We start from the raw sequence: 22,466 nt of genomic DNA on the forward strand, positions 1-22,466 counted from the left end.
GTTAACGTAAGTTTTACGTTACACGTTAAGTTAAACGTAACATCACTAATGATTGATGATGCAAATTTGGTAACACGACACCGCCAAGGATAAGGAAACACCATAGGCTGCAACATAGGCTGCAACAACGTGCCACACCGGACAGCAACTACGCGAACGTAAACGGCTAAACTATAAACCTATGTTAAAAATGAGATGAATTGATCTTCAGTACCAATGGAAATGCTGTCAATGACAAGACAAATAAATGTCACTTAATGTTATTTACAAGAGTTAAGCCTAATCATAATTATACCAATAAGAAAATTGTACACGTCAAATTCAACACACTGGCTGAAAAAATAAATGTATGAATTAGACTGAAATGAAGAAGAAGATCGATGAAGCTAAGACTTAAACTAGCTGTAAATCTACAGACATAATGCAAATTGAACAAAATACTGCCTGTAACTTCCGTAGCAAGACACCAGCAACAAGGAACAGCCACAGGTTAACTTGATGCACAACAATCTTTCACCAGGGGGTTAACAAACAAAGAACCTTGTTGACGTGTTGGTGGTGTTGGCCTTTTCGTTATCCTTGGATGGGCAACAAAATGGTTCTCATTCAGTCTAAATGCAAAATCTAAAGCAAAATTTAAATTAGAAATAAAATAATCAAAAGTGTTGCACACAAAATGATGAATTTTTCTCTCATCAGCAACAAAGAATTGGATCTGGCGAAGGCATCAATATCTTGAAGATTAACAACTTGAAAGGGAAAAGTAAATGTGAATATTATTGTCTTAAAGAACACAGTAATTCAAAATATGTATGGTAAAATAGCTAACCTGCAACAGAAATGACTTTTCTTCAGAAGACATAGGTTGTGAGCTCGCATTATTGGATTAAACCATTTCATTTCTATTGTCACGAGCACCTAGTTGGCCATGTACATGAAAACTTCAGCTAAAATTATCTGAAAACATTTAGTCAAGAATGCAGTAAGAATTATTAGCTAAAGATTGTTTTATCTATTACTTAAAAACAGTTAAGTTGTTATCCGATCTCCGTTGTTAAACTTTTTAAGTAACTTATGAAAGTTATGACGTGCAATGTCATGTCTCACTGTCTGTGACTGACTGTGCAACCAACTTAAGATTCAAAACTCATTACTAGATGTCGCCAGTGTCGCCGATGTTGTTCTTTCATGGTGAAACGAGGCGAAATGAGCGAAACAAATTGTTGCTAATTTATGCTTATTCCTGTGATTTCAAATTCCAAATTGAACTTCGTATCTTATGTAGGTTTATCTTTACCTAGTTTTCTTATTTTTATACTGTAGCAACTTATTTCTTCAAATTCTAGATGCATGATATACTGTCAGTCATTCCAACAAGTTGTTGACTCAGCGCTCAATCAATTTCCATCCATTAGATCCTCATGCTGTCAAAAGCCTAAAACTCATATTTGAAGCAAACATATTGTGGAAATATGGAATACAAACGTGCCGAGATTAGGTATTCCTCTTTACTGCTACCAGACAATTACAATTCAGATTTTCATATAACATAGTATTCTTGCTTATGAACCATAGGATTTTTTCTGAATCTCACAATTTTGGTGGTGTACCCTGCAACAGCACGTTTGTTGTTATGGCTGTTTTTACTTTGGTTCAGAAGGCAACCCAGCTAAGAGATAAGTAGTTTTATTTCTTATTGGTAAATATGAGTAAATTTGTAAATAATGTGAAAATTTCCTTGTCCCATTTCCACTTAGAGTTTCAGTGACATGAAGAGTGTGAAGTGAACCAACCACCTATCACCACGCTAAGTACTGCAATACTTCATGACACTTGTGGAGTAATGCTGTTGGTTGCTGTGAATTCCATTTTTACGGTTTTGCCATCATGAACTTTTCAGTGTGCTTCTTAGAAAAGGTAAAGATTGATATGCTTTATTCATTTTTATATTTTCATTAATGTAAAACATTTTTTTTTTTACAGAGCACACAGTTTCTTTGTGGAATCGTGTGGTCCTGGCACGGATATTCTTGAGCCAACGCTGGCTTTTGTCCATGACCAACGTTCTGCTCCATCCTTATCTTCCCGGCGTAAACTTTTCCAGCTTCTGCTTTAACATCGCTTCGTACACAAAAATACAACTTGTCTTGCTTCACTGACGAGTTGGAACACTTCAGCCGTCGCTTCCGTGCCTCTGTTACACACCTGCAGTCACTCACCACGGGATTATGCCCAGGTACCCGACAATTTACTTATTTTCGTAGATTATCTATTCCAATAGTATACTTACTTGTGTCTGTAATAATTCCGAAATCAGGCCCTACTTGCGCGCTAAAAAAGTTTTACTTAGACGTTTCTTTTTCTAACGCTAGATGGCTTTCGATAATTGTCAGCTGTCAAAACAGTCAGTTTCAGTTACTTTAAAATCTCTTTAAACATTTATCGGCAGCTGTTGTTTTGAAATTTTTTAATGAAAACTGACGATAACTATTCCACCAACAAAGCTCACTTGCTAGATTTTGAAATAATGTGTTTTTTTTCTACTTCCGGTTTTCTTATTTCAGTCAGTAGATCAGTAAATATTCATTCCACGCACAAAAGAACCACAAATTCGTGATCCTCATCAAATTTGTGGTAAAGTTCATGTTTTTTTTTGTACGTTTTCGTACTTCCGGTTTTGAAAATTTTCCTGAACTCGTTCAGGAAAATTCTCGATTTTGGCCAAATTTTGGATTTCGTTTAAATCACACCTAATCGACCCCAAATTTTATGGAGATCACGAATATTTGGTTTATTTTGACGACAGCTCTATGGTTGAGGTGCTGTGGTTACTTCCGGTAAACTTCCGGAAAATTTTCAAAAAACTAGCAAGTGAGCTTTGTTCTGTTTACAATTCTCAATATTGCAAGCTTGATTTTAAGTTTTAAAAATTGCATCTTCAAATCTTTGAGCCAAAAAACCTGACTATTGTTTCTATCTGTATTATGTAACTTTTATTGGCATTTCACTTAATAACAACTGTTTTGTCTTTATTCAGGTAATGCAGAGGAGACGTCGAGAAGATGGGCACTAAAAAATCTCCGGTATCACCAAAATGTCAGCGCGGATCATCATTTGTTGTTGTTAATATGTTGTTGTTTGTGTTAGTTAACCCGTTGTCTGCCACGCCTTTGTTCTCCCCTAGCTCCTTAGCACGGGCCTCCTAGAGGCCTCCTAAATGCGTGCATTCCAATTTCCATCTTCTCCTGTCACCCAGGACTTGTCAGCAATGGCAAGTCCCACCTTGCGTCATGGATCCTTCAGACATGGCGCGTAGAGAGTAGAGAACAACCTACGGGTTGTATGGCGTGGCAGCCAACGGGTTAACTTAAGTGTATGTATCTATGTATGTATATGTGTGATTGTAAAAAGTGGTGGAATTGTGGACGGAGGTGGGATAATAAAGCAATTCCTTTTAAAGTTTTTTGTTTGCTGTGTCTTAGTCTTATAACTTATAATAAAATCACGTTTCGCACTTGACTTGTATATTTCTTACAACTTTGAAGTTTTACAAAAGTTATAGGCAGAAGTGGCTAATCATCTCCAAACTCTTTACACTAACTTCTATGTGGAACCAAACACACTATCTGCAACTCCTGTGGCACAGCAATTTCAGGAGAACACCAGCACAGCTACATCAGATCTTTTTCTTCAATCCTGTATCAGCATCTCAGCACATCTCTCAACTGGAAACAGGCTGCAAAACCATTGTACATTGGACAGCACAGGCATAGTTTAAGTATCACCAAGTCCTATGGGGAAAAGGAATGCAAAAGAAATTGTGTAAAACAAATGACATAAGACATTTTTCCAAGATTCCATTGGCAAATGAATTTTAAATGAGGATTAAATCATTAAATGCCATGAAAAGAGACTTCTGTACATCTAATTCTTAAGTGTTAGAAAACGTTGGTAATACACAGTGGAAATTTTTGTTTTACTTAGATCAGAAGAAAATTGTTAAGATATCTTTCACGGAAACTATAATTTGGAAGCAAGAAATAGCACCACTTGTTGTCTACATCAGATCAGAGTTCACTTGTCAGTTGAATTTCACAAAAAAAAGACTTCCCAAATTACAACCAATAAATTCAATCAACTTACCATTTCAAAAAGTCTTCCTGCGACGACACTTCAGGATAACACCAGCTGGATAAACTGCATGCAGCAGCTGCAGCTCAACTTAACTCAATCACACCTTTCACCAGCTGGCTCCAACAAAATCACTGTAATGATGCCGGCCATGGAGCTCAGACTTTGTTGAGTTCTCACATTCTGCAACAGTTAGGCAACGGGATCCCCAACCTGAACACCAACTAATAAAATTTATAGCATCATTGCAGGGAAATTTATCAACATAATTACTCTACTACCTCTGTAGTGTTTCGGCGTGAGATGAGAGGTACATCCGAACAGGTAAAGCTAACAACCGACGACATTTCGGCAAAATAGAAAGCAGTTCCAGTCCACGTGATCGATTATTTGGCCAAATGGAAATTATATGCCAGATTGCCTGTAAATTCACACAGCAACGTCTAGGGTTAACTACATTTGAGAAATCCAAACTAGGATTTACCATTAAATTTCAATGCTGAAAATGTAGATCGACATCTCAATTCCGTAACGAATTTGGAATACCTTTTCACTTGGCGTTTCGGAACAAAATGGCGAAAATTTCGTCCCCTCTAAGACGCTCGCGTCATCTGGCGGCTGGGGGACAACTTGATTTTAGCCACCTACTGACGGAGCCAAAAGATTCCTCCACGTTTGACTGTACGGAAAGGAATCAAGGATGGATGGATTGTCGGACTTTGAGATTGAGACTCTAGACGCTCCATCAAAGGATGAAGTGACTGAAAAAAAATGGCAAAAATAACCAATTAATCCACGACAATTTCATTATAATCTCAAAATGTTACCTGATCGCCGGAAAATGGCTGTCAAACAATATTTGGTCAGACGGTATCCAAAGTTTCACGGCATCTGAGTGGAGTCTGAAGTAAATTTCGAATTCTTAAAAATTTAAAATATAACCTGAACGAGCTTAACAGCTACGCGGCTTACCTCGTTACACACTTGCATTTAGGCTAGACAACAGGCAGACGATAAAATTAAAGACTTCATTAACGGGTCCATGTAAGGTCATTTATCATTTCGATATCCGTTTTAGGGCAACAGCCTCGTCAGCGTTTTTGAAAACCCACCTAAAACAATAAATGCTGAAGAAAAACTGAATGCTGAAAAAAGGAAATGATTGCTGTGAAATGTCAATTCAATGAAAAATGATAAGATTTTCTTAAACTTACATTCTTCTTAGTTGGTGAATTCACCGCTATGGGCGCCCTGTCGTTTTCCAGACATGTCCAGACCGGCAACATTGAATCCCAACCGGAATTTTGAAAAACCTTTATTTAAAAATACAATTAAATGATTAAAATGAATTGCAATTAATTAAAAACTAATTGAACAATGTGCGTTAGATCTTAAAGTATGATTTCAAATCAATAAAAAAAGTTAAATAGCATAAACATAATTAGAAATCTAAATTCGATTAAAGAACGAAGAAGTTGCCGAATTGACAAATAAAAACCACCAAATGGAACAAAACGATCAGCGGCTAAGGCAAATAATAGAAGAGACCAAACTTCTTGTTGAATCCAGCAACGATGAATTGGAAAATCTCCGGATGTGCCTTGCCGAACAACAATTGGACAAGGTGCACGAGTTGGCCACGGCTAACTGTGAAATAGAGTCAAAGAATAAAACCATTTCTGAACTTGAAACGGAGAATCTCCGTTTGGCCGAAAACGATTCACAGCTGAGGCGAAAAATGGAAGATAGCGATCTTGTTCTTCTATCCAGTCATGCGGAAGTGGAAGGACTACGAGTATCCCTGAATAACCAAACCGAAAGGGTCAAGCACCTACAGGATCAAGTGAAAAGTCTGGACCATGAAAAAGACGAGGTTATTCGTAAATTGGCTGAATTGGAAGCTAAGCAGAAAGAAATGAAACCGAAACTGACGTCTGACGTTGGATGCGGGAGCGATGAGGTTATAAATAACCCTCTCCGAATTGAAAATCCCATTAAAATCGTAAAGGACACACCGATCGTCGTAACTGCTGAGCCACAACCGGTGCACTTATCACCAGCCCACACTGATATTGAAAGTAAAGCCGCCCAGGTGTCCACTGAAAAACCGCCGACTGAGTTTAACATTTTATCTTCTGTAAACACGGAAGTCTACGTCGATCGAATCGTCATAACAGGAATAGCGAATAAGGATTGCGGGCGAGTTATCGGGCGTCATGGGAGCAACGCCAAAAGGATTGAAGAGCAATATTGGGTTAGTGTAAGTTTTATCAACGGTAACCTATTCATCACCGGAGGAGATGCTGAGAGCCGACAAGCAGCTTGTAACGACGTAATTGACATTTTATCAGTCGCCATCGAATGCCCTAAAATCAATCTAAGAAGAAACATCTTTTCCGACGGATATGAGTTAAGAGAATTGGCTTTTAACCATGATGTACATATTTATCGTCCAGGTGGAGAAAATAAGTACGTCACCATCTGGGGTACACTAGCCAATTGCCGAAGAGTTCACGACATTCTTCAAAATGGAAATCGCTAGTTTTTGATTTTTTTTTAAAATTAAGTTAAGTAACAATGGAAGCTGGATGTCAGTTTTGTCGATCGGAATAGTTGTTGTCTTGCGATGACTATTTCGATGGTAGAAGCTGGTCCAGTTTCTTTTGTTTTTTCCTTTGATTTTGTTTTTTCTGTCTTTTTGGATTCAAATAAAATTTCATTTTAAACTTCAAATTGTTTCGTCTTTCATTTTACTCGGCCAAGGGGAAAAAGAAAAAACAGATTCTTGGCTGATGTTTTGTTGAATACTAGTCGGAAATGGTAAAAAGGAGAATACGTCAACAAGAGGCTGCCGTTTTCGCAATGTCAAAGATAGTGGTGAAGTTAAGAAGACGGCAGGAATTAATTTTATTCAAAAGTTTTTTCCCAATCCATCTGACTAGAAGATTGTTTCAAAAGCGTTAGAAAGTTCATGTATAGGCATACTACCCTGGTTAAAAAAGTACTATTAAAATACGACAAAGACCTTTTCCGGAGGTTTGGCCTTTTCAAGTTAGTCGCTTTCTTACTTCTACGATCACATTTCAGATTTTGTAACATAAACTATGCTTTAGTTACACCTTGGCCAATGGGGATTTAAGTTCTGTCTGGCTCTATTACAAGTTTAACAAATTTCCTTTCTGTCAAGCAACGATTGCATATCTGATCTGACGAATTCTTTCGGTTCTATTAATTTTCTATTTGCCTACAGCTGCTAAAATTTGCGATAAAATCCAAAATTAAACGAAAATAGGGGGGTTAAGGACGATGTACGTGCTCGAACGTGTCGTTCAGGAGTGTTGTCTACATAATTCTTGGATGATTCCCTGTTAACGTTCACCTTTGATTAGTCCGTTGCGGATGACCAAGTCCGACCCTTCGCAACTCCCTCGGCTTCTCTCGACTGTAGCTGATAAAAACTACCCGCCGGCGGAATCAACAAGACAATCAAGATATCTGCAAAAGCGGACCCAGGTAGGCTCGAGCTGAAGCTCGTTTTCAAACAAACTGACGAAAGTAGACAAGACAAGTTTTCTTCTTGTAGCGAAGAAAGAGAACGAGAGGAAAGGGTTTTAATGCAGTGGGCCATCATGAAAATCATTTCCTCTCTTTCTCCACCACAAATTGGAATTCAGATCTGACAACATGGCATATCATTCAAAGATGCGTACGCCTTAATAGCGCCAAACAAAAACAAGACGCATCATCAAAGTTTGAATAAACAGCGGGCAAACAATTTTGAAATCCCAAAAAGTGGCTAACGACCAAAGAGGATGCAATTAACTGCCGGGACAAGATATGAAAAATGAGATCTCAAGTGGTGCAATGTGGTAGGAGGATCTACCGTATCTTCCCCAGGTGGAGGGAAGCCCCTTCGTCATAAAAGTGACAAAATTCATTGGCATCTAATCAGTCTTTCTCATTGATTCAACACTAACGGATACATTGCACACGTACCTATAGGAACCTTCATTTTATCTTTGTTTGAAAACATTTGTGCATCATTATGGAGAAATGAATTAAAATGTTCCCATTTGTGCGTGACTATTTTGGTGGCGAAAGAGGAGACCGAAATAATGGAACCTCCGCTATTTCGATTTTTATTCAACGAAGATTTAAGTAAATGGCTCTCCATCATGCATCATGTGCCAAAAACATGACTACTGTTCGCTATTACTTGCTGAAAAAGGGAGAAGACCCCATCATTTCTGGCTAAAGATATCTTGAAATTGACAAACTAATCCTCAAACACGAAGAGGTGGACGTCAATTATTTAAACGAGAGCAGGCAAAACGCGCTGGATTGCGCAAAGAACAACAAACATGGACAAAGAGAGGGAATTGCTAATCGATTAAAAGAAAAAGGCCAATACAAAATAAATATTTCAAGATGAATGCTTTCATTCATAGGGGGAATAGAACTACTTAAAAATCGAATTCTCAAATATGATTTGGTCCTATAAATAAGCAGTATATCGCTGGTGTGTATAGCGTTACAGAATATTTCCTAGTGTTTATACTAGTGGGTAGGCTAAGAAACTGACCTTAATAACGGCAGTTGCGGTGTGTGTAAGGATCAATCTCAGGTTTCCAATTTCTTACAGAAAGACATCGTCCGACAGCAGGAGCAGTGGCCATAATCCAGAGGTGACGGGAGGTGAGCTGAAGACGCCGGAAGAATATTTCCTGGATTGAATTGTTATCGTTAGTATTAGTGAAATGTACAATTGAAATTCTTGAACTTTGGTGTCGTTTGGTGGCTCAAATCAGAACTTACCGAGGGTTTCGATTGAGCAACAATGTACCCCAGCGCGAGATTACCGCAAACCAAGATAGAAAGAGCCCAAATCATCACTGCGGATAATTAGAAATAGCTTCTACTAACACACACAACTTACACAATGTCGAGGATTAACCAGTAACCGCCAAATGTACACACACTGCAGACACGCCAGGCTCCAACACTAGGATTCTCTAAAAAACGAAACAATAAAAATAAGTTAATGTTAGATAAACAAATACATACTGTACAAGCAATACAATTTTAAACATTTGTCATAGAATAAAGTATCCTCAAAATCATCAGTCCAAGTCTGTATCACATTTGCAAGAAATACTACCACAGAATGAGAATCAATCTTCCAGCTGATTGTGTTGGTGGCAAACGGAAGAGAAACAACAAGTAAAGAGCTGACATGAATAGGTCAATCAGGAAAAACAACCTACGAGAGAGAAAATATAGCACTACCACAAATTAAACCTCACATTTAGAAAAAATACTATCCTCACATGATTTCCTTAGATGTTACAGTTGAAAGTCATCCATACAGGGTGACTGGCCATCAAACACTAGCTGTAGGGCGCTGAAGGAATAAGGAACTCGTAATTACATCCAAAACAGTTGATTTCACTTCCATATCATCGGCCTGGAAACAGAATTTCTTTTGTTGTCATGAATTCTTAACTGGCTGACCAAAGTTATAAATAGAACATACCAGCAGGATATCCTTGGACCAAAATTCACAACTGTAATTCCACGAGTGGAATCCCATCTGGACTGTATCACTACTGTAATAATCCAGTCATCTTGCTATACCGATGAGCAATTTTGAATCACTATCCAAACATCATGAAAAAGACTTTAAAGTTAATAATACAATAATCACCAACCAACTTATCTGAATTGTATAACTTAAAATAGAGTCCTTCATGACTAATATTGGATCACCACACAACTTTGTGCTGAACAGAATGAACATATCATCATTGCAGAAAGATGTCACATGATGTCAGCTACTTTTTATACCTGCACTGCTGCACATGGTGAAATGGATTGATCTAGTCTAGGCCCCACACATTCTGTAAAAATTAGTTGAGATTGATGTAATTTACCAATTATCATTCAAAAAACAAAATAGCTGATTGAAGCTGGTGCAGTATTCAACATTCATAGCCTTCGTCTCGATAAACAACTAAACACAACAATATCTTCCAATGCTCCACAACTAACGCAAAGGCTGTGACTGCCTCACCGTATGCTCCATGCTGCTGACTGACTGTGACTGGCTGACTGCATTTTTTTGGCGGGGAGAAGAAGGATTAAGGAAGAAGGAGGAGCCATAGGGGCCACAGGCTAAGTTGGCAATGCTGTCATGTTGCCAAACCGAATTAAATACCGAAGGAAAATTAAGCGGCAAAGACGAAATTTTTTAAAATCTGGAAGAAAAAAAAACAATAAAAATGAAATTTTGAAAATGATTACATTAATACCGCTAATACATCAACTATTGCTATGATATGAGTCATATGACGGGGTTTGGTTTACTTTACTATTTTTAACCTGGAAGGGTCTTGTTACAGCAATTTTAAATTGCAAAAGAAAAATGAACCTGTCTGCCATTACTTCGACAAGGGGAAAAAACACTAAATCAATAATTAAAAGTACAATTTTGTAGAACAATTTGCACTAACACGCATATTCCCGGGCAAGTTTGACAATGTTCGTTGATGATTCCAAAAGGTACAGTTGTTGTTGATTATTAAAACGTCAAAATATCTAAAAACCAACAAATAAAAAGTAAAAAAGAAGAAGAGATGAATATTAAATTTTGTTGCTGATTTTAGTTCACAGAAAATGAATGCAGTCAACGTTTTTGCACCCTACCAAAAAAACAAAATTCTTAGTTGGCGAACTTACCGCTATGGGCGCACTGTCGTTTTCCAGACATGTCCAGACCGGCAACATTGAATCCCAACCGGAATTCCGAAAACCTGTATTTCAAAATGCAATTAAAAGTTTAAAATAAATTGCAATAAATTCAAAACTAATTGAACAATGTTTGTTACACCTTACACTACATAACAAATCAATAAAAAAAGGTAAAATAGCATAAAGATAATTAGAAATCTGAATAAAACAGTGGAAATGGACAATGCGAAAAGGGATTCCCCTGGCAAGTCTATATAGGCAACCCCAACGGCAATACACAGACACAGAGACAACAGACAAAGACAGACGTAGCATTTTTCACTAGCAAACAAACAAACAAACAGTGCTGAAAATGAACGACATGTTGGTGGTAGTCACTATATTGGCTTTCCTATTTGTTTTGATTATCTGGATCATGAATATACTCTGCAGATCGACCGAAAAACAAACTCGGCATTCGTCTGCTAACCTGAATAAGATTAAACCTGACGTTGCATGCACTAAGCAGCATGCACTTCCTCGACCTGTAATTAACGATGGATTTTCGACTCCCAGCGGAGAAGACTTGAACAACCAAAGTTTTCTTCGCCTGAAGGCAGACGAAAAGAACCTGATTGAATTGGAAAAAGAACGCATAGCGAATGAGTTGAGTCTAGTTCAATCCCAACTGACAGACTCCTCATCAAAGCTGCAAATGTTTCAGAACGTACACGACGAGTTGGAAACTACGAAATGCGAACTGGAAGAAAAGAAACGTGCAATGACTGACATTATAGGGGAAAATCTCCAGTTGACAAACGAGAATTCGGGGCTAATGCGAAAAATTGAAGCCAAGGATAGAGTTATTGCATATAACCGAGCGAATTTGGAGAAACTACAGAATAGCCTTGAAGAGAAAAAATTGCACAAGGTGCACGAAGAACTGGCTTCGAGTCAACGTGTTCTGGCATCCAAAAATAGAGCCATAACAAAACTTCAAGAGCAAAATCGAGAAAGTCGAGTGGAATTGGAGCAACTCCGGACTTGCCTAAATGAACAGCAATTGGACACGCGCGAGTTGGCCATAGCTACACGTGAGCTAGAGTCGAAGAATACAACCATTTCTGAACTTGAAACGGAAAATCCGGGGGTTGGCAACTCCTCAGAATCCTCGTACACCCTGGCTAGAATCCCTCCAGAATCCCCAGAATCTCATAGAATCTTCAGAATCTCGCAGAATCTTCAGAATCCCATGGAATCCCGTAGAATCCCATGGAATCCCGTAGAATCCCATGGAATCTCGTAGAATCTCCAGAATCTCACTAAATTTACCCCTTTTTTTTCTTTAAACTACCCCAAAACCGTCTAAAATTTCAGATATTTTGTGAATTTGGTCTTTGAAAAGCTCAAATTGTAAAAAAATGCACTAGAAATACTGAAAAATGTAAAATATAAGTTGCGCTAAAACTTCTTTAATTTTCCCTCCTTTTTCCCACCGCTGGGAGGCGCACACATTTTTTCGTCTGCTGATGAATGGAGGATAGGGTGGGACAAATATATGGTTAAAAAAAACTATTGATAATATGCCAATAATTCCCAGCAAAAGTCACTTGCGGTTAATTTTCCCCGTATAATCTATTTTAAAATTAATAATCTGGACTTTTAACTCAAACATATCAAGTTTCTAACTATCAGATTACTTCACCCTACTTGAAACTACAAAAATTATTGTAGCACCTTTTTCTATCAGTAAAAAATCTTGAAGTTAATAAAATCTGCATGTCAATAAGCGGTATAGAGCATGCCGAAACGGAGCTACGCCCACTACGTAACATAGTGCATACTTCTGTACAGAAACTGGGCCAAGGACTAGTGGCGCCCCTAGCGGAATTTTGGGGGAAACTTGATTCAGAATCTCGCAGAATCTCTCAGAATCTCTCAGAATCTCTAGAATCTTTCGGAATCCTTGAGATTCTGAATCCTCGTACACCCAAATTTTGAGTTGCCAACCCCCGGGAAAATCTCCGTTTAGCCGAAAACGATTCGCAACTTAGGCGAAATATTGAAGACAGAGATAAAATTATCGCATCTAGTGCGATTGAGAAAAACCTGATTGTATTGGATAAAGAACGTTTGGAGAATGAGTTGAGTCAAGTTCAATCACAACTGGCAGACTCCTCATCAAAGCTGCAAATGTTTCAGAACGTACACGACGAGTTGGCAGCTACCAAATGCGAACTGGAAGAAAAGAAACGTGTAATTACTGACATTTTAGGGGAAAATCTCCGCTTGACAAATGACGATTCGCGACTAAGGCGAACAATCGAAGACAGGGATAGAATTATTATCGAAGTCAGAGATAGAATTATGGCATCCAGAGCGATTGAGAAAAACCAGATTGTATTGGAAAACCAACGTTTGGCGAATGAGTTGAGTCTAGTTCAATCACAACTGACAGACTCCCATTCCAAGTTACGACAATTCCACAACGAGTTAGCAACTACCAAAAGCAAACTCGAAGAAAAGAAAAGTCTTATTACTGACATTACGGAGAAAAATCTCCGCTTGACAAATGAAAATTCGCGACTTAAGCGAAAAACTGAAGACAGGGATAGAATTATCGAAGACAGCGATAGAATTATGGCATCCAGTCGAGCGATTGAGAAGAACCTTGTGATGGATAAAGAACGCTTAGCGAATGAGTTGACTCTGCTTCAAACACAACTGAGGTCCAGCTCCAGCCCGCAAATGTTTCAAACTGTACACATCGAGTTGGCAATCACCAAAAACGAACTCGAAAATAACAAACGTTTAATGACTGGCATTACGGAGAAAAATCTCCAATTGAAAAAAGACGATTCGCGTCTCAGGCGGAAAATCGAAGACAGAGATAAAATTATGGCATCTAGTGCGATTGAGAAAAACCAGATTGTATTGGAAAAAGAACGTTTGGCAAATGAGTTGAGTCTAGTTCAATCACAACTGAAAGACTCGCATTCCAACCTGCAATTATTCCAGAACGTACACGACGAGTTAGCAACTACCAAAAGGGAACTCGAAAATAAAAAACGTCAAATGACTGACATTGAGTCAAAGCTAGAGTCAAAGAATAGAACCATTTCTGAACTTGAAACGGAAATTCTCCGTTGGACCGAAAACGATTTACAGCTGAGGCGAAAATTGGAAGAAACTGATCGTCTTCTCCAATCCGGTCAGGCGGAAATGGAAGAACTACGAGTATCCCAGACCGAAAGGATCGAGCGCTTACAGGATCAAGTGAAAAGTCTAGAAGAGAAGAAGAAGAAATGGAAGAAGCCGTTCGAAAATTTGCCAAAATGGAAGATATTTAAGCCAAAAGAAATGAAACCGAAATTGGCGGCAGAAGTCGGATGAGGCAGCGAAGAGGTGCGAATCCTCGGCTGACCCTCGGACGCCATGGGAGTAATGTAAAGAGGATTGAAAACCAATATGGGGTAAAGGTTATAGGTTTAATAAACGTAATTCAAAATCTGCCGGTAACAATGGAGTGCCCTGAACTGGACACGAGAGGAAACATCTTTGCCAACGGTTATTTGTTAAGTGAGCTCGGCATCAACAATGACGTAAGCACTCATCGACCATCTAACGATAAAGAAAACAAGGACGTTACCATTTGGGAAAAGTTAGAAAAATGTCGTAGAGTGTACGAAGTTCTTCCAAATTAATTTCGCTAAATGTTTTGTCTTGTTTTTTAAATTAAAGTTAATAAGAATTGAAGCTGGACGTCAGTTTTGCCTATCGGAATAGTTATTGCCTTGCGATGACGTTGCCTCCTCGTGACAATCCGAAGGGATTGGCGGATGAACCCGTCGACGGAGTTGGTTCGCTGGTCGCTGGTGTGATGTAAGTGAAGACTTTCGATTTTCCTGGCACTTGTATAAAAGTTGAGTTATCATGACTCCTATATACGGTGAAAGGAATTAGATCGTCTTCACTCGCACGCCAGTGTACAGTTGACTAACACCTTGACGGGGGGTTTCATTATACCCTCAAACGAGTCCGTCAGTTTCTGACGTGCGTTGCGGGTGGAGGAAACAGCCGAGCAAGTGGGCGACTATTTCGATGGTAGACGAGCTGGTCCAGTTTCTTTTATTTGTTTATTTTCTTTTAATTTTGTTTTTCTCTCTTTATCTATTCAAATAAAATCTCATTTTAAATTTCAATTCTTTTAATTGTTTCGTCATTTATTTTTCAATGCGCAGCCGGAGAAGGAAGATGCCTTTCATATGCAGCACAATATAAAGGAAAAATAAACTTCTGGCATCAGCAATGAACATGATAGAGACGTGCATGAAATATTGATACGAAGGCCGGGGTAAACCAAACCAAACGTCATATACGTTATCATGTTAAAAACATACGATGAAAAAAGAATCCGGAACTGCATTCAGTAAATATTCGATTAAATAGTGAATCAAAGAAAGAAAAAGAGCTCTTGAAACACGATAGTCTCGGGAGAGTCTTCGCCACAACATGTCAATAAAACCACAAAAGCTTGATACGGAGAAAAAGATACTTTCCGACTGATTATTTTGGAAGCGGCGACAAGCCCTTTTTTTGTGGTGACGTGGCCAGCCAACAGTTTCCGATGGAAAGGCAAGAACTTCAGTAACTGGCCAGCAGTTGGCGAGACAAGTTGCGACAGTGATGGCGTGATCGTTTATCTTCTCGTTCAAGGACACCTCGTCCCAATCGAAAAATGGCTACCAATTCAACGTAAAGTAGTACAAGTTTAAACATTGATTAACTAATAAAAATAGCCTATGAGAGAGTCGTTCAAAACAAAAACAGAAGATTCAAAAAATAGACGGGCAAATTAATTGGGTTCGTTCACCAGAGTTGAATTAAAAATGAGTTGCAATGTCGTTTAATATGTTAACATTTTACAGTAACAAGTCGAGTCAGGGGAAATTTTGTTTGTTTAATTGTAAATATTTCGAATTAGACTATTTTAATATTAAACTGCCTTTCACCAATTAAACTTACATCATTTTGAATAAAAGATATGTTGTTTTTTTCTTTACACGAAAGTGTTTCTCTTTCGATGAAATTCGACAGGACATCCATTTTAGGAAGTGGGGGTTACGGGGTCGTTTTTAGAGGAGAATGGAACAATAAAATAGTTGCAGTCAAGCGAATTGAAAAAACAAATTGTGAAAACAACAAAGGAGAAGATGCGCTGCAAAAACTCCACCATCCAAATGTCGTCAAACTTTATCACGTTGACAGCGACATTGATTTCAGGTGAATAAAATTCTCAATAGGCATAAAAAGAAAAGGTGTTCTAATGTTTTTGTTCTGTCAAATCAGATATTATGCGCTGGAACTGTGCCAGGCATCGCTGGATCACAAATTCTTGGATGAGACGAACCCGAAAAAATATCGTGGACCCATGCCCCCAGAAAAAGAAGTTTGTCTCCAGTTGGCCAATGGATTGGCGCACATTCATAAAAACCGATTGATCCATCGAGATCTCAAACCGGAAAACGTTCTCATCTGGGTGGATTCCACTGGAGAAAAAGTCGTAATGATATGGGCCGATTTCGGACTTGGTAAACAAGTGAACGAAAGAAAAAGTCATTCCATAAGTGGAATGAGAGGAACCAACAACTGGTTTTCCCCTGAGATAATGAAGATATTTGAAGAGGAAGAAAATGATTGTAAAACTACGTCACCCGACATTCGTCCGAGAGGAACCGTCAAGAGCGACGTTTTTAGCGCGGGACTTGTTTTCGGCTATTATCTATATTAGGCGGTTATCATCCTTTTGGTTCAGCTGTAAATGTTCTACCAAACATTGTCAGGAATAGGCCAGTCAATATGACAAGCATGTTCCGTTTCTTAATAGCCTATGGCAGATTTCTATAGCAAATTTTAATTGTAATGCTTCATCATCATTACAGAAATAAAAGAACATGTCATGCACGCGATCATCATGGAAATGTTGAAAGATAATCCCGACGAGAGGATTTCATCGGGCGACGTTGTTTCAAGAATCAACAACTTGATAGAACTCCAGTTAAGAATTGGGCGATCGGTTCAACCGAACTTTGCTCACAATCGATGGGAATTGAGAAACAAAGTCGAAAGGAAAATCAACAAATCGCTGTCTAAAAATTTCTTTACGGTGTCAAAGACTAAATTGTTGGCTTCTAACATGGCAGACATATTGAAAGTACAAATTATTCCAGGTAATGTTAATTATCATCACCAACTAAAATGACGAGGACATTTCAAGGACTTCGATACGAGTGTTCTTCGATACGACGCAAGGTGCATGCAAAAGCACATGGATCTCCATTTGATCGACTTGCTGGAAAGAAATCAACTGCTTGGATCAAGCACTCGATTGCATAGGTAATCCTCAGAGGTTTTACGCAGACGTCGGCAGACGTGCTCCACCTAATCGCTCAAAAGGTCCCCAACATCGAGGAAGAATGGGAAACTTTCAGAAATCATTTGAGAGATGCAATTAACAAAGCGGCAGCAGTCAAAGTCGACACAAAAAAAGCGCAAACTTTTGTCGACCAATTACGAGAATTTTTTAGATCGTTACTTGCAGACCAAAACTTTAGGCTCGGCATTTCTAATAAAATGCAGTGGCAAATACGAAGACTGCGACAACGAAGAGAAGGAGGAATTTCAAGAGGCCTGCTTGAAAACATTAATTGAAGTGGTGGAAAAGCAAGAAGCTATTAAAAATCAAAGAGAATTTTCAGAAGAAATGAGTCCAAAAGTGGTCCAGCATATGAAAAATGTGAACGATAAAGCAGCACTCCCTCGATGCGACGCTTCTTGTCGCATGTGTAATAGTCTGTGCATCGAGGCGGCCAATCACGACACACAAGACAGACCTCATGATGCAGTTCATCAACCAGGGGGAGTTGCAGGAACACATTATGTATACACTGAGGAATTGGATCACAAGACATGCAGTCAATCTTACGAGGAAGACGACACATTTCACCTTGACAATAATGGTTTGACTTTCGCTTATCCCTACAGAGACTATGCCAAGGTCTTTCCTGGATGGAAAAATCCTAGCATCAACGAGGAATTGCCATTGCGCCAATACATTTTAGCAACTTACAACAACGAAATTGCCAAAAAATACAACGTGAAACCTTTGACGCATATCCCCTCAAGCTACTCTTCAAGAACTCTGTCCTCCATGAAGAAACAACTGAAAAAGGAAATTGCGGAACATTTAATTGGCGGAAAAATTAAATTTTTAAAATATCAAATAGAATCTAATAACCAATGACTTTCACTTGCAGCTGAGTTAGTTACACTGGAGCATTATTCAAGTATTTGTTCTTGATTAAACTTATGTTGTAATAAACTGATTGTTAGTTGAATTGATGTCATATTTACTCATTGCATGTAGGCCTATAGGCTATTATGGACAAGTATCTGAATCAAAGTTGTGCGACTTGATTTAGCCAATGATCATCGATGATCATCAGTTCTATTCATTTCCTTTTCAAACACATAGCACATAGGATCTGCATTAACGACGAGAATATTTAAACAAGTTCAATCACGACCAGGAAGGAGGATGAATCGGAAATCCAATCGAAATTCTGTCTCAAAAGTCCAAATAAACCTTTGATCCGGATTGAACATTTTCGATTAATTTGTTGAACATAACCCACGGTTACACAGGACCAATTCTATGGACATCAAAGCAACACCATCATGTCCTCGTGTCATCGTAAGCCGTTGCCTTCAATAAGTTACATTTCCCGAGTTTCAATAAAATGAACTTTACTTTGAGCTCCCAAAAAATGAACATGCGAAAACATTTCTAAACGTATAGGTATTAGGTACTCTAACGCTATATCTCGTTCTATTTGAGGAAATAGTTGCCTTTCTATTGGGATCCTTGTCGTTCACCAAATTCCTCAGACACGAAAAAAAAAGGTTAAAGAGAAATAGAACCGGGCAAGAACAGAGAGCTAGAGAATTCAAACACGCAAACAACCGAACGAGCGTTCAAGGAAAGAACACCAAAAGAATTAAGCGGATGAGCCCCGCGACAATCATATTGCCGCTGGCTTCATTCGGTCGAGCCCAGTTTGTTGGAAAGGGGCGTGGCCGATTTACGATGGGAAGGCAAGTTTCGATCGGCAACTCGCCATCAACAGTTGGCGAGTCAAGTCAGTCAAGTCTTGGACGGTCGTGAGCGTGAGCCGAGAGAAGATGGTGTTGACTTGTATAATCCAAGACATAGGTGCAAGTTGATAGGGCGGGGCTGTTACGGGACCGTTTACGAAGGGACGTGGATGGGCCGAAAAGTGGCCGTCAAGTGAATTCAAATCGCGAAAACGTTGAAAACAACAAAGGAGGAGAAGAAGCTTTGCAATACTTAGATCACCCAAATGTCGTCAAACTCTATCACGTTGAAAGCGACCACGATTTCAGGTGAATATTGCAAGTGGCTTAATAAATAACTTCAATAATTTTGTTTGATCCAATCAGATATTATGCGCTGGAACTATGCCAATTATCGCTGAATCAACTATTCAACGGTGACGAGGCCCAGAAAAACTATCAAGAGAAAATGCCGCCAGAAAAAGAAGTTTGCCTCCAGTTGGCCAAGGGATTGGCGTACATTCACGAAAAGGGATTCATCTACTGGGATATTAAACCACAAAATGTCTTCATTTCTGTCCATCCGACTGATGTAGAAAATGTGTCGATGAAATGGGCCGATTTCGGACTCGGTTCGCCACTCAACGACAGGGGAAGTTTCTCGACGACCGAGCACAACACACGGCCCGATAATTGGCTGGCCCCTGAAATCTTGCAGATGAAGGAAAATTTCAATCGGACGACGCCCCTACGTCAAGAAGGAACCGTTAAAAGTGACGTTTTTTCCGCAGGTCTCATTTTCGGCTTTTATCTTTTAAAAGGACGTCACCCCTACGGCTCACAATTCAATATCCCTGCCAACATTGTCAATAATACGCCAGTCAATCTGAAAGGTATGTGTGTTCCATTTCTTAAACCAAACTTCAATATCAGATATAACCACAACAAATCATTGCAGCCATAGAAGAGAAAAAGCATCCCATGCACGCTATCATCATGGACATGTTGAAGAAAAACCCCAACGACAGGATTTCAGCGGCTGACGTCATAACAAGAATCGCCAACATTCAATAGCAAAAACAAACAAAAATGATCCGACTCGTATTAAACCCTCCAATTACGACAGGCCGAAAAAATTAATCTACGTTACTGCCTTTATTCGCAAAATCAAATTTCTACAAGTGCTCCAAATGGCTAAGAAAATTCATTTGATTCCTCCACATGTCTTAATTATCTGTATTGAAAAAGGACGTATGCGGATATATGTGACGCGCCCCCATTTTCTATTCCCCGCGGATGTTGACGATAATGAAATATTTAGTTGACATTTATCTCACTCATATGCAGTTCTTTTTGGGTCGGTTGAGATTTCGTTCGTGGTTTTTCTCATTCCGCTTTTGGAGGCATGGCGGATGTTGCGGCTAATCAAAAAATTGAATCGCCGACGGTTGATGTCGGTGACGGTATATAATCATAAACGCCTCAACATCCCGGAAAGTCTCTAATGGCCGACGGGACATCAGACGCCACGTACAAATTAGCAGCAGTGGACAACGACTCACGAAAATCCATCAGAGAATTTCTCGTCGCTAAAAGTTTTGGATGGGATCAAAGTGCCTCGGTATTGGAATTTAGTGGATACGTCAGAGATTTTACTGTTTGTTAGAAAATTAGCTTAAGAAACTTTGTACAGGTGAAAAAAATATTTGACATGCATTAGGCAATGATATTTGGGCTGGGGAGATATTTTATAATTCAATAATTAAATGAGTTTGAAATGACGTTGTTTAGTTAAAAAATTCTGTTACACTAACCCGCTAATGGCTATAAGAAAGAGACAGCGCAGATGGGAAAAATACAAAATCCATAATAAAAAAGTTGTGGTTGTTGTAAATGGGAAAGTCTAATAGGAAAAGAAAAAGACTCTAAAAGGATCTTACGACAACATTAAAGATAAACATGACGACGAATAGTCGTACTCTTTATGTTTCTTTCAACAACCTCGAAAAGAATTTTAAAACCAAAATAGGCGTTGATGGTGAAGAAAAAAAAGCCATCCGGACTATTGCCAGCCATCGCGCGGATTCGACATTTCCTTATACAGTCAAGATATTTGAGAGTGTTTTGCGTCAGATGGCGATCCTCATGTCATGTGACGTTTTAAAGAAAACCTTCTGGCGCAATAATATTGCGCTGTAATACCAGATATGGAAGTGAATTCAAGATATATACCCGGAGATACGCAAGACGTAAAACAAGACGCAAATTTGGTCATTACCCAGCAACGCCAAAACTTTCCCAAGAACGAAACAATAAATGGAAAAAAAGTAGGCCTATCTGTGCTATTGTTCTTTTCGAAAGCAGCGAGAAGATACAGACATCCATCTGCCAACAACAAGTCTCCGACTTCATTTCTCAACAGTGTTGGATGAAGAATCAGAATAGAGAAAATACTCCAATGAACCAAAAATCATAATTCGAGTATGTTCTTAAAACTCGCACATTTGTAATAAACAAAGTCCTCGACCTGCCTGCCTCCACGGGCCTGATCTGCAGTCGTTCTACAAAATGTTCCATTTTTTCATTTTCAAAAGTTCCCCCCTTACATTAGTTAGTTCCATAGTCAACCGAAATAATCGTACTCCGTAACGGTTTAGAATCAACACTACAAAACAGTCCAAAAGGAAGAATAGACATGTATTTCTCCTACCTTTAAGTCTGGGAAGTATACAGTCAGGCATCCATCCACAGGTGCTCCATCCGTTGAAAAGTGGAATCCACCAGGCGGGATAGGAAAAAGGAGGTCCTCGTGAATACACCCACACTCACATGGGTGTACACGAGGACATTAAAGAAAGGGGAAGAATATGAACTGGGACGTAACTCGGCCAACATCGGTAGTTTCTCCAGTCGGAATGCTGTTCATCTAAATTTAAAAAAAATAAAAATTGGTTACGAAAAATATTGACAGAATAGAGGAAGCTATGTCTGCTCTTCTTTGTCTTGTTTTGGGTTTGGAAGAAACCATAGGCCTACTAAACTTTAACTTGTTCCAGGAAAAATGATTGTTTTGGTTTGAACGCCACTATCAAGATAGTACCACGCGAACTAAATAGAGAGTACCACACCAAAAACAATTTTTAAAAAACATACAAACGTATTATTCCCACGTATTTCAAAACATATTAAAATATTCACGGTACAACCGAACGCATAAAAATACGAAAGTGATAAGAATAAAAAATTCTGTAATACTATTACGTAATACTTGTTTAGTTTGTGGATTCCCCGCTATGGGCGCCCTGTCGTTTGCCAGACATGTCCAGACCGGCAACATTGAAATCCCAACCGGAATTCCGAAAACCTTTAATTTCAAAATGCAATTAAATGATTAAAATGAATTGCAATTAATTCAAAACAAAATGAACAATGTTCGTTACACCTTAAAGTAAGATAAAAAATCAATACCAAAAGTT

The 22,466-nt window shown here is 38.8% G+C and overlaps 1 protein-coding gene and 3 long non-coding RNA genes across 12 annotated transcripts; 3 read left to right on the forward strand and 1 right to left on the reverse strand.

The window, feature by feature from the left end:
• Positions 1–163: 163 nt before the first annotated feature.
• On the reverse strand, positions 164–1,275 carry LOC124313892. Of its 3 annotated transcripts, none has more exons than XR_006911048.1 (3): positions 830–1,275; positions 442–624; positions 164–179 (listed from the first exon to the last, which is right to left on the reverse strand). It is a non-coding gene; the product is annotated as an uncharacterized LOC124313892 (long non-coding RNA). The 3 variants fall into 3 exon arrangements; XR_006911047.1 differs by lacking the exon at positions 164–179 and having other exon boundaries at positions 237–624; positions 830–957; positions 1,020–1,275; XR_006911046.1 differs by lacking the exon at positions 164–179 and having other exon boundaries at positions 237–624.
• Positions 1,276–1,360: 85 nt separating this feature from the next.
• On the forward strand, positions 1,361–1,789 carry LOC124313894. 2 transcript variants are annotated; one of them, XR_006911050.1, is made up of 3 exons: positions 1,361–1,498; positions 1,576–1,680; positions 1,758–1,789. It is a non-coding gene; the product is annotated as an uncharacterized LOC124313894 (long non-coding RNA). The 2 variants fall into 2 exon arrangements; XR_006911051.1 differs by having other exon boundaries at positions 1,576–1,683; positions 1,760–1,779.
• Positions 1,790–1,856: 67 nt separating this feature from the next.
• On the forward strand, positions 1,857–3,163 carry LOC124313895. The gene is made up of 3 exons (XR_006911052.1): positions 1,857–1,917; positions 1,984–2,236; positions 3,038–3,163. It is a non-coding gene; the product is annotated as an uncharacterized LOC124313895 (long non-coding RNA).
• Positions 3,164–13,193: 10,030 nt separating this feature from the next.
• Positions 13,194–20,330, forward strand: LOC124315038 (serine/threonine-protein kinase/endoribonuclease ire-1-like). Of its 6 annotated transcripts, none has more exons than XR_006911471.1 (4): positions 13,194–15,612; positions 15,928–16,140; positions 19,378–19,883; positions 19,949–20,119. XR_006911471.1 is itself a non-coding variant. In XM_046780395.1 (4 exons), exons 1-4 carry the CDS (start codon positions 15,596–15,598, stop codon positions 20,062–20,064), a joined length of 846 nt encoding a protein of 281 aa, XP_046636351.1. In that variant the 5' UTR covers positions 15,462–15,595; the 3' UTR covers positions 20,065–20,330. The 6 variants fall into 6 exon arrangements, 3 of the variants coding, with proteins under 3 accessions (XP_046636351.1, XP_046636352.1, XP_046636350.1); XR_006911473.1 differs by having other exon boundaries at positions 19,955–20,119; XM_046780395.1 differs by having other exon boundaries at positions 15,462–15,612; positions 19,955–20,330.
• The last annotated feature ends 2,136 nt before the right edge of the window (positions 20,331–22,466 follow it).

This window comes from Daphnia pulicaria, chromosome 10, assembly GCF_021234035.1.
Source record: "Daphnia pulicaria isolate SC F1-1A chromosome 10, SC_F0-13Bv2, whole genome shotgun sequence".
NCBI lineage: Eukaryota > Metazoa > Arthropoda > Branchiopoda > Diplostraca > Daphniidae > Daphnia > Daphnia pulicaria.

What these genes read in the sequence shown, in the direction of transcription:
- LOC124315038 (XM_046780394.1), top strand. An exon ending in GACAGCGACATTGATTTCAG is followed by an intron (nt 16,141 to 19,377) that starts GTGAATAAAATT and finishes TGATCCAATCAG; the next exon opens with ATATTATGCGCTGGAACTAT. An exon ending in TACGCCAGTCAATCTGAAAG is followed by an intron (nt 19,884 to 19,948) that starts GTATGTGTGTTC and finishes AAATCATTGCAG; the next exon opens with CCATAGAAGAGAAAAAGCAT.